Here is a 13,313-nt window from a genome sequence, read left to right as displayed (position 1 = left end):
TCTTAATAGCTATAATTGTAAGTTGAGATCTTGGAGATTTATGTACTACCTTGGAAATAATAGATGTAGCCTTGATCAATACTCTAAGCATGTTCTATTCACCACTAGATGGTTATGCTAACCAATATGAATAATTACTCTAGTGAACAATATATTATATAGGATAACATAAAATATGTGAGCTTTATATTCTCCTTCATATCATGGAAATTGTTTACAAAAGTCATATTTCATAAAACCAAACTACCCTATGAAAGTATTTACTATTAAACTTTTAAACTGGTCATAGTATGGGTAGTCTAAGTTGAATCATTAAAGAAATCTAACATAACTACTCCTTTAGACTCTTCTAGCAAAATAATCAACTCTTCAATCTATAAATTTCACCTAAACATACTTAATCTAATTCTAATGCATCCCCTTTTTAGAATTTAGAAGGTGGAAGTTTAAAATCTAAGTCTCTATTATAGTCTTCAAGAAACTTTGATTAGTCCACAAAATTTCCTATATTAATACTTTGAATTAGAGTGTTTAGCCTTCAGTAACTCAAACATAAATCAACTACCCATATGTCCTTCTATATCTACATCTTTTGTTAAACTTACCATTGAAGAATTTGCTATTGTTAAGGATGCATATAACTCTTTTTATATTTGCTGTTGAAGAAAAACCTTTTTACTCCGGATTGATGTATCACTCGAATCTACCATAAACTCATGTAGCTAAAACTCTATTCTTACAATTAAATTTAATGCAAAATGTTTTTAAAAGATCTCCATCATAGTAACCCAAAGTGACCCCATACCTTAAACTCTTTACAGCATTCTAGGTTGAATCCCAAAGAAAACATATAAAGATTCTACCAATGACTCCATTTCTAGTGACAATTCTTTCCTTTGATATCTTACTATCTCCATCATAACATCATTGCTATTGGATTTTCAACCATATCTAAAACTAGGGAAAATAAAAAAACCTTACAAGAAAATTTAAGTCATTAATGATAGTAAACTCTTAGAGTTGTAATTTTAAATTTTTATAAAAAAAATGATTTAAGGCTTAATGGTTTTTAGAGCTGATGCATGTACTAAAATTGGGTTAGTATATAGCAATGTGGGCTGCAAGAGATAGGCAATTTAAATCCACTATGGTGCTCCAATGACACTATGGCAATTCTTGTAGCAACCTCAATTACAAGATTTGGCTACTACTTGAGTTGCCATGTGAGGGGAGTAGTGCCATGGGCTCTTATGTAGTAGTGCCATGGGCTCTTATGTAGCAGCTTAGACCATAGCCAAGCTTATCTAGCCAGCCCAACCTGCCACATCAAGGGGAATAGTGCTATGGCTCCCCTTATGGTAGCTCGAGTTACAACCAAATATTGCAATCAAAGTTGCCATTGAGGGGGAGTTACTTTATGTCTTCCTTGCAGTAGTTTAGATGGTGATGAGTTTGGCTAGCTTGAGCTGCTCTATGAAAGTATATGGCACCATAGCTACTTTTGCAGAAGCTTAGGTGACAAGTTTAGCCACTATAATTTGTCAAGTGGTCTAGTTACTGATCCTCATTTTTTTTAGTTTTATACTTGCACTTTTTAGACTTTGCCAACTTGCTAAAACACATGTAACAAGGTAATATTTATTGAGAATATTGCTATCAATGCCATAAGAAACATAGGCATAGTATAGGTGAGAAAACCTTTCTCAAACTTTATCAAGCTGAGCAAATTAAACATCCTGAGTGGATCAAGAATCCTAAACTACCTAGAGATAAATTTGAGGAAAAAAAAGGAACAACATATAAATAATCAAAAAAGAATAATTTGAGAGATAGTCTATTAGGGTAAAATATAAAGGGAAAGGGCCCATAAATAAAAGTGCACCCTCTTTTTTAATAAATGAAAAATTTTGCAGTTAAATATTTTTGAGTTGGGTTAATTCATTGGTTAGTGAATCACACCTTATATTAAGATTGATATCTAGCAATCCATTTTGCTCAAAGATGTGAACTTGGAGAGAAATGTGGGGGATTGTAAATAACTAAAGAGAAAAACTTAAAAGATGGTTTATTGAGGTTTAAATATAAAGGGCAAAAGCCCATAAACAAGAGTGCACCCAATTTTTTAATCAATTAAGGGTTATGGGATAATTGAGGTTTAAATAATATTGAGCTAAATGACCTCTTAGAAAGTTTGAATTCAAAAGCTTATATAACATATAAAATAGAAAGTTGATAGCCTTGATCATTTGGAGAGTTAGGTTACACAAAGAAAAGTGGTTATAACAAGAAGAGGAAGATGATGGCTTTGATGGATTTCAATTGTTCTTCAAAGTTCCAAATGGAAGTTATCCCAAATTTGCTACAACACTTGGACAATAGAACCTCACCCCCATTTTCATGTTTAAAGATCTCTTTACTAAAATCCTCTTCATGCATAAATTCTTCATCCACTTAATGATTTTTAATTTGGATTTCCCGAGATGTCACCGTCACCCAGTCCAGTATTATTCAAACCCAAAGATGCTTAATCCCAAATATCCCAAGATCCTTAACCAATTGAAAAAGGGGATGCACTCTTGTTCATAGACTCTTTCCCTCTATATTTGAATGGATTGTTTCTAAAGTCGTTCTCTTTGGTTGTTTATAATCCACCACGCTTCCTTGCAAGTTCACACCCTTATGAATGGAAGTTAAGAGCCACAGCTCTCCCGAGAACTTTGCTCTCTTGACACCCTACCCCTGAGGTTGAGCTTAGTCGAGAGCAAATTGGACCTATTAGATGTCAATTAACATGTGATGTGATTCCCCTAGCTAACCAACAGAGTCAGACCCGAGACTTCTCTGATAAAAAATGTAAACTTCTGAATTTAAACTTCCCAAGAGGTCACTAGGCATAAACTTCAATAATAGGTACACCCATTTCTTCTCTATATTCTTTGTTGTCATAATTCTCTAAATAGATGCTAACAAGATTATAAACAAGCTTATAGATGAGGAACAAGTCCAACTTAACATGATAGTAGTCAAGAAAAACCAATTTAGGAAGCATAATAGTTATATCAAGTTCTCTTGATATGTCTACATGCACATCTTATTCAAGGTACTTAAATTTGCTAAAGCATTCATTTCAAGTTTCTTAGTATGACATCAATAAAGACTTGGAGAGATTGAAGAAGAAAAATGTTGATATTGAAATTGTTACTCAAGAGGAATTTTATTTTGATGTTAGTATTGCAAATGAATTTTGTAGAACTTTTAAATTGTGTTTAGTTTTTGGGGCAACATTGTAGACAATTAAGATGGTAAAGGCATTTTTTGAAGCTCACTTTGCCCTACTTAAAGATAATATATCAGAGTCAAGAAAAGGCTAGGGTTTTAGAAGCAAGAAACAAATATGTTTAGTGTTTTCCAGTTAGTAATTAATTTTTTGATGTAGATTAAAGCTACTATTATTCTGCAAGAAAATGGAAGGGGAAAAGTGGTTTTTTTTCAAAAGCTAAAAGCTTTGATAGACATGGTTATGCAATGCTTTTGTTGTGAGGGTAGTTATATCCTTCACTTCTTCACTGACACAAAGGTTTCCTTAGTTGTTGCTTGATGCAATGGTCGTAGTGCCTTTGGACTATTGTGATCCAACATCATATAATGGTTTTAGTGTGTTATCATGAAGAAAATTCTTGATTGATATACCCTACATGAAGGTTATGGAGACACATCTAAAGCATTATAACATGCATGTTAAGGAGAAGTTAGTTTTCATGTCAAAACTTGTTAATGATCATACATAAGAAGAAGAGAGAAACAAAAAAGATAAGAGAGAAGAAGAAAACTTAGTACTTTTATATTTGTGGACTGAGATATAATTTTCTATAGTTATAATAACATTGGTATTTTATAGCTATTATATAAGGTATAGATGTGAGTGCTTGGAATATGGAAAAAGAATACAAAAAATGTGCATATCAATTAGCCCAAAAACCTTAGCTTATATACAAGAGCGAGTGGATGGGATTGAAACCAATTTGACGGCTACCAAAATCCCACTATGCTAATATTAGTATATGGCATCGTAGCCGTACACTTGGCCCTCACATAGAATAATTATTATATAATTAATATATAGCTATAATAACAAAATATAATCAATTTTAATTCATTTCACAAGAATATTCTTAGCAACAATGAAGTTGTGTCTTTATGCTTTAATAGGTGATCTCAAGGAAGTTAATAATTTTTAAAGAGAAAAGCAAGTGCCAAGACAAAAACCATACAAAAAATAAAATTTAAGCTAGGACTAAACTAGGACGCTGTATAAGTCCATATTAATTTTAGTGGATTAATATAGAGTAAAGCTATGATAACTTTTGGAGCTTTGAATGTATTAAGAAGGAACCAAATGATAAATCTTATCACAAGGATTTCAGCTATAATTTCAGCTATTCCCTTAATTGATATACCCAGAGGTCAAGTTGTAACCAATACAATTCAAATAAGAAACGAAAATCATGGTGATTACACTATTACAGTTAATTATTGGATTTTTAGTATAACTCCTGGGTAAGACTTTTGGTGAATGTTCTATAAATCCAGCAGGTGATATAGATAATGGAGCTATTATAAAAAGGGAATTAGAAAATTTAGTTACATTATACCAAAATATATTAATTAATGCAGGCTCATCTTTTGTTACAATTATGACAAGACTATATGCTCTTGAGTATTCAATTGATAATTATAGACCATTTCCACAACCACAAACTAACAAACTTCAATATATAAATTATTATCAGTGTTTTGCTTTTAATAGTATGTTAGTAGGTGGTTATTTTGATATGCCCTACCAATATTTAAGCACTGAGCATTTTTTGATTTCTCCAAACAAGAAAGTAATTTTATATTTACATAATAGTTGTAATCTTGTTTTATATATAGGTAAATATAAAATATGGTCTACGAAAACATCAGGCCATGGTAAAAATTGTAAATTAAGACTACAAAGTAATGGAAAATTAGGATTATATTCAGAGGATGGTTTTATTGTTTGGTCTCCTAATAATAAAAAATGTCTAAATTGTTTTCTAAATATATATTTTATTGTTCAAAATGATTGTAACTTAGTTTTATACCAATCAATAAGTAAAGTATTATCTACTCGTCAACCTACTGTAATTGATTTATGGGATTCTAAATCTTATCCATGTTTGATTAATTAAAATTCATAATACTAGAAACTAATTGCTTAACTTGCTAAGTTTTAATAAATTTATTGTGTATGTCATACACACTTTAAAAAAACTCTTGAGAGAAAATGTATAATCTCTAATCACACGCTCCTGAGGATCACTGCTGGTGCATGGCACCTCGATTTGATTGCGAGAGTCCAGCTAAATTCCATGGAGGCCAAATCAATAATTCAGTCAAGGCTTTTGAGTTGAATAAACTGCATCTACATCTTCTAGTTCCAGTAGTTTATCGATCAAAGCCCTATTCATTTCCATTGCTTCATCATCAACCTGTAAAATCAAAAGAGAGGAGAAAAGGATCAATCCAAAGAAACATCCATGGAAATCTCTTTCATACCTCCACTAGCTCAGTTGGTACAAGCTCTAGACCCGAATTATCCATGTCAATCGAGAACCCCGCATCCTTGAGCCCAGCTTTGACACGCCCGAAATCATCGTTATCACCTTGAAGTACCTTACATCAACCAAGTTCCTTATTAAAAAAAAAAAAAAAGAAACACAGAATTCTACAAAGAAAATAGCTTACTTCTTCTCCTCTGGGCTTTCATCATCCTCCAATTCAGGTTCCACGATGTCCTCAGCTCCAGTGTCCATCGCCGCAGCCAGAAGACTTTCGGAATCCACATTGCCTTTCACAGCCACGACTCCAGCCCGTTTGAAGTTGAAGAGGACCGAGCCAGAGGCAGCCATCTTGGCATGGCTCTTTTTTATAACATCGCGAACGAAAGAAGAAGCTCTGTTCGTGTTGTCCGTGAGAACTTCCACCACGATTCCAACACCACCAAAGCCGTAAGCCTGCATTGTTTCAAACTCTCTTGCAAGCGCAAACAAAACGCAATGTGAGTTACCTCATATGTGATCTCCGTGAAATCCTGCTGGTCCTTGTCTTTTGCTTTCTTAATGTTGCGTTCTATGAGATCTTTCGAGACGTGCAGCTCCTTCGCTTTCTGCACTAGCGCTGCCAGTGTTAAATTCGATGACAGGTTTGTCCCGCCTTCCCTCGCCCTGAAAAAACCGATCCAATTAGCAACAAGCGAGAGAAAAAATCACAAATGCGATACGCTTGCGCTATCTCTTTGCCAAGCCTGGCATTAACTTTGTTTCTCTTCAAGCCCTGTGCCGCCTGCAGCACTGTTGATTACATTAGAAGCTTCAGACGAGAAAGAAAACGCTAACCTTCCTGTCCGCAATCTTGCAAGCTCGCCTTCCCATTTCCAGAGGAGCAGAGGTCCATAGACGCTGAAAACAACTCGCATTTCCTGCGGTGCTGCCATGACGAACATTTCCGCGATGTACTCTCAAGGCAGCAACAACTGCCTTCATCTGCAAAACCCTAAAACCCTAGAGATCGAGAACGTTTTTTTTTTCTCAAGTCCAGGAAGCATTATGTCTGCTTTGGTAGAAATCATGGTGATACTATCGTCAGATTTCAAGTATACCAAAACATCTCTCATCCCTTGATGCTCGTCCTACAAAGGAGGTTGTGAAGAAAGCCTTGAACACAACCATAGTGGCTACTGCTGGAGGATCATCATCCAACATTGCGGGGAATAATGTAACTGGGTCCATTCTGAGCCTGATGCAGAAGCCATGTATGTGCGAATGAGGAACAAGCGTCCATGTACTCAAGAGTTTGGATAAAGACAGCAGCAACAACATCACAATAGCATCACAAGCAATTAAATAGTGGTGGAAAGCACACTGATGATGGACTCCTTGTTTGAACAATGTAAGGAAAAGTTTGGACCAAAGCGCTGTTGGACTTGGACACGAGGTGAAGGATTGCCCGTCTATCACGGACATGAACCAGAGAATTGTACTCAAGCAAACATTGTTGAATTTGAGGAAGGTGAACCACATGAGAATGAATGTATGTATTTCTTCATGAATCTGTATATCTTATGATTGGATCACAGTGGATTGATTCACAACACACCATTTGTCAGCAAATAAGCTAGCATGCTTTCTCAACGCTTTTGAATGTATATGTTTGGCAGTCCCTCAACGTTTTACTTTATGCAAGTTCTCGCTTGGGGAATCAGTTCTTCATCAACATGTCCGGACTTAGTGGGCCTCTTGCAACTGGACTTTTCTTGAATGGAATTTCGCCATCTTCATTCCCTGATTCACTCGGTTGTACAGTCATTTGTAAGGTTTTGCCCGCAGGCTCTCTGAGAAGTCTGGCCCCACACTACCATTTCTGCATGACTTTTTGAAAAGTATATTCACTATAATTGAGAATCAAAACCCATACCCATAAAAATAATTTGCTACGTGTTGCATATAGTGTTTGGTTTGATTAATAGTAGTGTTATTCCTACTTATGTCCAATTCATCAAAATAAAAGGTTATAATTATAAGCATGTTTGTAATTTATAAACACAATATTTCTAGATGGTATAATAAAATTGAATATACTAGAAATTTTTTAAGAAAGTTTATAAATTATAAACATGTTTATAAATTATAAATATAAGATTAATCTAAATGAATAAGAACCGTTAGATGGTAGAATATTCTAAAATATCCAAATATATTCTAGGTATATCCACTACCACAGTAGACTTTATACTCATACTGTTTAACACAAATCCAATTTTAATTTATTAATAATTTCATTGTTTCTCTTTCGCTTGATGACGAACTTTTGACAATTCCAACACTAGTGAACTGTGAAAAGGTGAGCCTTGTCCTCACCCATCATACTGATTTGTCTTTAAACTCTCAAGAGAAAATTAGAATAAGAGCTAGGAGTGATAGTCTATTAAATTTAAGATTAAACTTAAGCCTTAATTTAAGGAAACTAAAGCTGGTGAATTGAGTTTGCAAAAAAATTTAAGCATTTTTGTTATTTTATTATGATAGGGTATACAAGCTTCTGTGTCCACATCAAAGCAACAAAATGCAAGAAAACCACATAATTTTATTATCACCATGTCCAATAATTGACAATTTAAGATTTTCTTCCTTAGTGCCCTTCCAATCTAATCTCAACTAAAAACTGATAAAAGGTTCCAATACCAATCTATTTGACCTAGCCCTGGACCATCATCTTCAGAGATCAGTGTTGTCTATTCTTTTGTAGTCTCAACACAGGGACATCAAAACCTGTCAAAAAACAAGTAACATATTTAAAAAGAGCACTAGAATTTCCTGGAGCAAACCGAGAAGTTCATGCGAGTCTCAAGCCCTGGATTATAGTAGTGAACATATCTTTCCCCACAATCTCTCGTAAGTTGGAGTCCTTTAGTGGACTAGCCACATTAATCATAGCTCCACTAAAAACCGAGGGATGGTCCAAAGTTGAGTTGAGCTCATGAGTTGAGCTCAATTCAGCTCAAGTCAATGCCAATTAACATAGTCAACCATAAGTCTTATAAGGAAATATTAAGTCAGAAAAATGTTATTCTTTGGTGAACTTGAAATTTATGAATTTAAGTATCAATGGTTCAGAGAAATTTCTATTTTTTGAATCTTTCTAATGTAATTTATACAATTTCTAGAATTAGAAGTTTGTCTGAACCCCTAGAAATTTTTGGGCTTTATTGATCCCAAATAAAATGGGAATATTGAAGTTCGAATGAACCTAAAATTTCTATTGTACATTTCAACATTTTAACATTTCAATAATTGACCAGAAATATATAAATAATTCGAAACACTGATTCACTTGTTCATTCTTTAGGGTTTACAGAGATGGGAAGTAAGGAAGACAAAAAATCTGTAAGTAGTTCTAGCATACAAAAATGTGAGAATGTTAATTTTATTTCATTACCACAATCTCTATATTACATGTCTGGTCCTTATTATCCATCCGGGAATGTCGAGACCATTGTCACTATTGATAAAAATGCTCCTGTTACTTCTGAAACAACAATCTAGAGCAAGAGAAAAGAAGAAATGAATAGCACAATGGAAAGCACTAATAAATCCACTCTATAAACCTTTCAATGGCTTTTGTAATCCACTAAAATATTAAAAAAAAAAGTAAATTTTTTATATATATCTTATTCCTTTTGATATGTTTTGTCTTTACAAAGATATATGATGAAGAAAAATCAAAGAATTAAATCTATATATGATTTTGGGATTGAAAAGTAATCTTGCAAAAAGGCATACTCGCGTGCCTATATGTATTTGCCATTATTATATATAGCAGGCCAGCTATATAAAATAAGGCTACATATTAATTATATGCTAGTTTCTATCTTCTGAAACCCTATAGCCACTTGTCTCTCATAGTAGATTGTAATTACTAAGACTAACAATTATCATTCAATATAGTGTCATGTCATAATAAAATATCATTCCCGAGATTGAAATATAGTATATTAATCAAAGAATTCTTATTGCTGGGAAGTTTAATTCTTCTTGTGTGTTGCAATGGTTAGGAAGAAGTTTACTTTTGGTCCCGGAGGCCTCTCATATGAGTCTTCACCTCCATCTCAAATCTCAACCAATAATCCACCTTCACCTTTATGTAACAATCCTCTTTTTCATTTTGAGGGCTGTTGTGAGACTCTTCCATTTGCGACCTCAAGTGCAACTGAACAAGAACTCCTTCCTTATGATGTTGTTAAAAGAGTTGAATTGCCTCCAATGCTTCAAGAGCGATGTCAATATTTTCTTCAAGATCTTGCTTCAGATATGGCAAGGGAGCTTAATGTAGATACATATTATCTTCAATATCCTATATGCAACTTTTATTTAAACAAGACAGATGGTTGCATAGGTTTGGTAAATTTTATTGAGCATTGTCGCAAATGCCCAAGAGTGGGTTTGGAAGGTGTGCACGTGTGGATGTATAAGAAAATCAAAAAAGAATTAAAAACACACAGCTATTATGATTTCATGGTAGAAAACAATATTCTATTGGTGAACACTACATCAGTAAGTGCTGAATATACCCTTTAATATAATGTGAAAGTCATGCATAATTTTTTCAAAAGTTTAATTCTTTATGAGTAAAGTGGAGAATCTTATATTTTCAAGAATGATATTATTCTAGCATGTATAAAGATATTATTATATATACAAGTGGTTCTAACACTGTTATAATTCTAAAGTCCTATTTTTGAGACTGACAATTTAAACTTTCAAGAACCCCTAGATCTTTTCTTAGTATAAATATCGACAAGGGATGCTTTCAACATTGAAATTTCAGTTTGTTTAGAGTGTAGGAATGGCTAGGGAAAATGCTATTGCTACTCGCACTTGACCCTCATGCATTTCATATGAGTCTCCACCTTCGTCTCTAACTTCTACCAACATTCCACCCTTTCCTCTACATAACAATTGTTGTGAGGTTTTTTCTTTTGTAGCCCCAAGTGTGACTGAACAAGAGATCCCTCTTCCAGATAATGTTCTAGATGTTGCTACTAAAGATGGATTGCTTCATGTGCTTCAAGAGCAATGCCAAATGTTTCTTCAAGATCTTACTCCCGATATGGCTAAAACTTTTGAAATAATGAACACATATTATCTCCAATGTCCCATCTGCTACTTTTATTTAGATAAAACGGAAGGCTGTATGGGTCAAAAAAAATTTCTAGAACACTATCACAACTGCCCAAAAACTGGTGTGGAAGGTGTGCATAAATGGATGTATAAAAAAATCAAGAAAGAGTTAAGAACACACAATCATTATCATTTCATGATGAGAAACAATATTCTGTTAGTAAATCCTACATCCACAAGTGCTGAATATGGTATTTTTAGGCCATCCTACTAAAAATTCTAGCCACTAATAATTCTTACACTATGATATTATCCATCCCCCCCCCCCCCCCTCTAGCCTTTTTTTTATTAACAAAATTGTATTACCTATAGATAATAAATTGATAATACTAAAATTTGACAGACTGACACTGTAACTTTGTCATCTCTAACACTGACACTGTCTCTGTCACTGACACTATCACTGTCGCTATCTGCTACACTGACACTATCAATGTCACAATCATTATCACATTGACATGTGACATATCTTTTTCATTGCAAGTGGATGCATTCAATTTTCTTTTAATGTATCATTAATAAATAGATTTTTCATACCACTCCTCAATTTACACATTGCATATGATGTGCCATGCATACCTAGAAAGACTTCTAGAAAACTAAATAAATATTATTTATAAGTTTTTAAAACATCATAAATTACCTCCTAGAAGCAACTGATAGAGAAGGACGAAAACCTCTAAGATGGCGTTTGAAGAACTCATATTCTTCAATCGCAAACACCAATTTACCAGAGTCATGTGCTGCTTCGACCATCAAACCACTACCTGCTATGTAATCGATGACAACACCCCTAGTTGGGCAATAAAGCTCAAATAGGACATGCATTGCCGATGGAGATTGGAACCAATACCCAGACAATGTGTTGCGGATGTCGTCATCTACGAGATTTGGTATGATGTCAGTAAAGCTATCATACAATGGCAAAACCCTTGCAGCATGCTCGTTATCACGAAAACCGTCATTTTCTCTTCTGCAGAACGCATGGTAGGTCCACATCATAACCTGAATAATAAAACTTTAGAAACAACAAAAATAGAAGATGATTTCTTACCTTCTCTGGCATGCCTAAGACACCTTTTGTCTCGACCCCAACACTATCCATGATGCACCCGGAAGAGAACCTCTTGAAGTTGACTCAACTTGCATACCTCATAAGGCAGGACATCCAATGGGGGTCATTTGGGAGAATGAAGGCAACTTGATCGGTTGTGTGAAGGAGAATTGCTGCCAAAAGGAATGCATCCTGCAAATGGTCTTTAGTCAGGTTGTTCCAACTTGGGACATCACCATTAGGGTCTGGAAGACCATCTGGCATGTCAAAGAGCATGAAGTTTGTGCTCTTGAGTGGTCGCCTATGGATCTTCTAACAAAAGTGCTCCCACTTTTGCCAGATAGCCATATTCTCAGCATCCTCCTCAAAAGATGCCATGAATGAACTGTAAGAGCTAATAAAGATCCCAACTTCACCACGGAATGCCACTGGAGAAACAAGGCCAATCTAGGGGGAGAAGACAAAGATAAGATTTGAACTTAAGAAAAATTTACATACCGTCATGTGGTGTGTGGTAGATGTAAGTTCCTCCAAGTCCTCTTCTTGAGCATCAAGACGAGCTGGAATGAAGTTACTCCCGATAGTTTTTGCTGTAACCATTTTGAGGAACTAAGAAAAGGAGAGAATTAAAAGAAATATATTTCGAGAAGTTCCTCGGTTACGGGGATGTCTTGGACGATCATCATCATTGTTAACTAATTCCTCCAAATGTGGATTTGCACGCTTTCGTCGAGATAGAACTTCTTTGACATTCTGGTTCTCTTGCTAGACTTCGTCTGGAGGAATTTCTTGCAAGTTGTTCTCACTGCCATCTTCACTCTCCTCGCCATTGGCACCAACAGTGTCAACATTCTCATGGCCATCATCTCGGCACATCCTCATTGTTGCCTCTTGCAGCCTCTTGGTGGGTTAGTGTATAATCTGGCATCTCCAATTCCCAAGGACAAACTCGCTTTATTGGTGCTGGAAATTTCATTGTTGTCGGGTACATGCCTCCATCTCTCACACCATACCTCAGGAGTCGTGTGCATACCGGTGTTTTGAGAGGAACACCTCTATATTGGAGATACCTATAATAAAATATAAATAAATTAAGTATAGTTGAGAAATTGTATGTTATATAAAAGCCGCTCGACGCATGAAGTAAGGTTGGCCAAGTTATTTATCAAATGGAGTCGTGCTTGTGGCCTTCTTTGGCAACTAGTCCTCTCCGAGTCTTGTAAGCTCAATGGTGATGAAGTCCTTGAATGGAAGCTGCTTAGGATCATTCCCCTATGAAAGGCACTAGAAACATCTCCCCTTCATATACAATTTGTGAAATGTAGATGGTCCTCCTCATCACAGTCTCCATCATACTGTCCAAACCTTTTTCTCCTTCCCTGAGTCTGCTATTGAGGTCGTTCAGAATGTGTATCTGTTCCTCATATATAAGCTTTGACTTTGAGATGTTGTAAATAATCTCATCTGGAGTCTTGCCCACTAAGAAATAACTTTTGTTT

The 13,313-nt window shown here is 35.0% G+C and overlaps 1 protein-coding gene across 1 annotated transcript; it reads right to left on the bottom strand.

Annotated features, from left to right (window-relative positions):
- Positions 1-5,409: 5,409 nt before the first annotated feature.
- On the bottom strand, positions 5,410-12,696 carry LOC9645244. Its single transcript, XM_024680424.1, has 12 exons — positions 12,621-12,696; positions 12,313-12,404; positions 11,912-12,006; positions 11,404-11,733; positions 11,110-11,187; positions 6,750-6,819; positions 6,420-6,584; positions 6,305-6,366; positions 6,092-6,248; positions 5,770-6,038; positions 5,581-5,697; positions 5,410-5,513 (listed from the first exon to the last, which is right to left on the bottom strand). The coding sequence occupies exons 1-11, from the start codon at positions 12,694-12,696 to the stop codon at positions 5,607-5,609; spliced, it is 1,485 nt and encodes a 494-aa protein (XP_024536192.1). The 3' UTR covers positions 5,410-5,513; positions 5,581-5,606.
- Between the last annotated feature and the right edge of the window lie 617 nt (positions 12,697-13,313).

Source organism: Selaginella moellendorffii, unplaced genomic scaffold (genome assembly GCF_000143415.4).
Source record: "Selaginella moellendorffii unplaced genomic scaffold, v1.0 SELMOscaffold_28, whole genome shotgun sequence".
Lineage (NCBI taxonomy): Eukaryota > Viridiplantae > Streptophyta > Lycopodiopsida > Selaginellales > Selaginellaceae > Selaginella > Selaginella moellendorffii.
Note: the sequence above shows the minus strand (reverse complement) of the source record. Positions and strands in the feature narration are given on the sequence as shown.

Coding starts and splice junctions, on each gene's coding strand:
- LOC9645244 (XM_024680424.1), bottom strand. CDS start 12,696: ATGAGGATGTGCCGAGATGATGGCCATGAGAATGTTGACACTGTTGGT. Junction 12,405..12,620: donor CGAGGAGAGTGAAGATGGCA/GTGAGAACAACT, acceptor AAATGGTTACAG/CAAAAACTATCGGGAGTAAC. Junction 6,585..6,749: donor CTCCAGCAGTAGCCACTATG/GTTGTGTTCAAG, acceptor CTCGATCTCTAG/GGTTTTAGGGTTTTGCAGAT.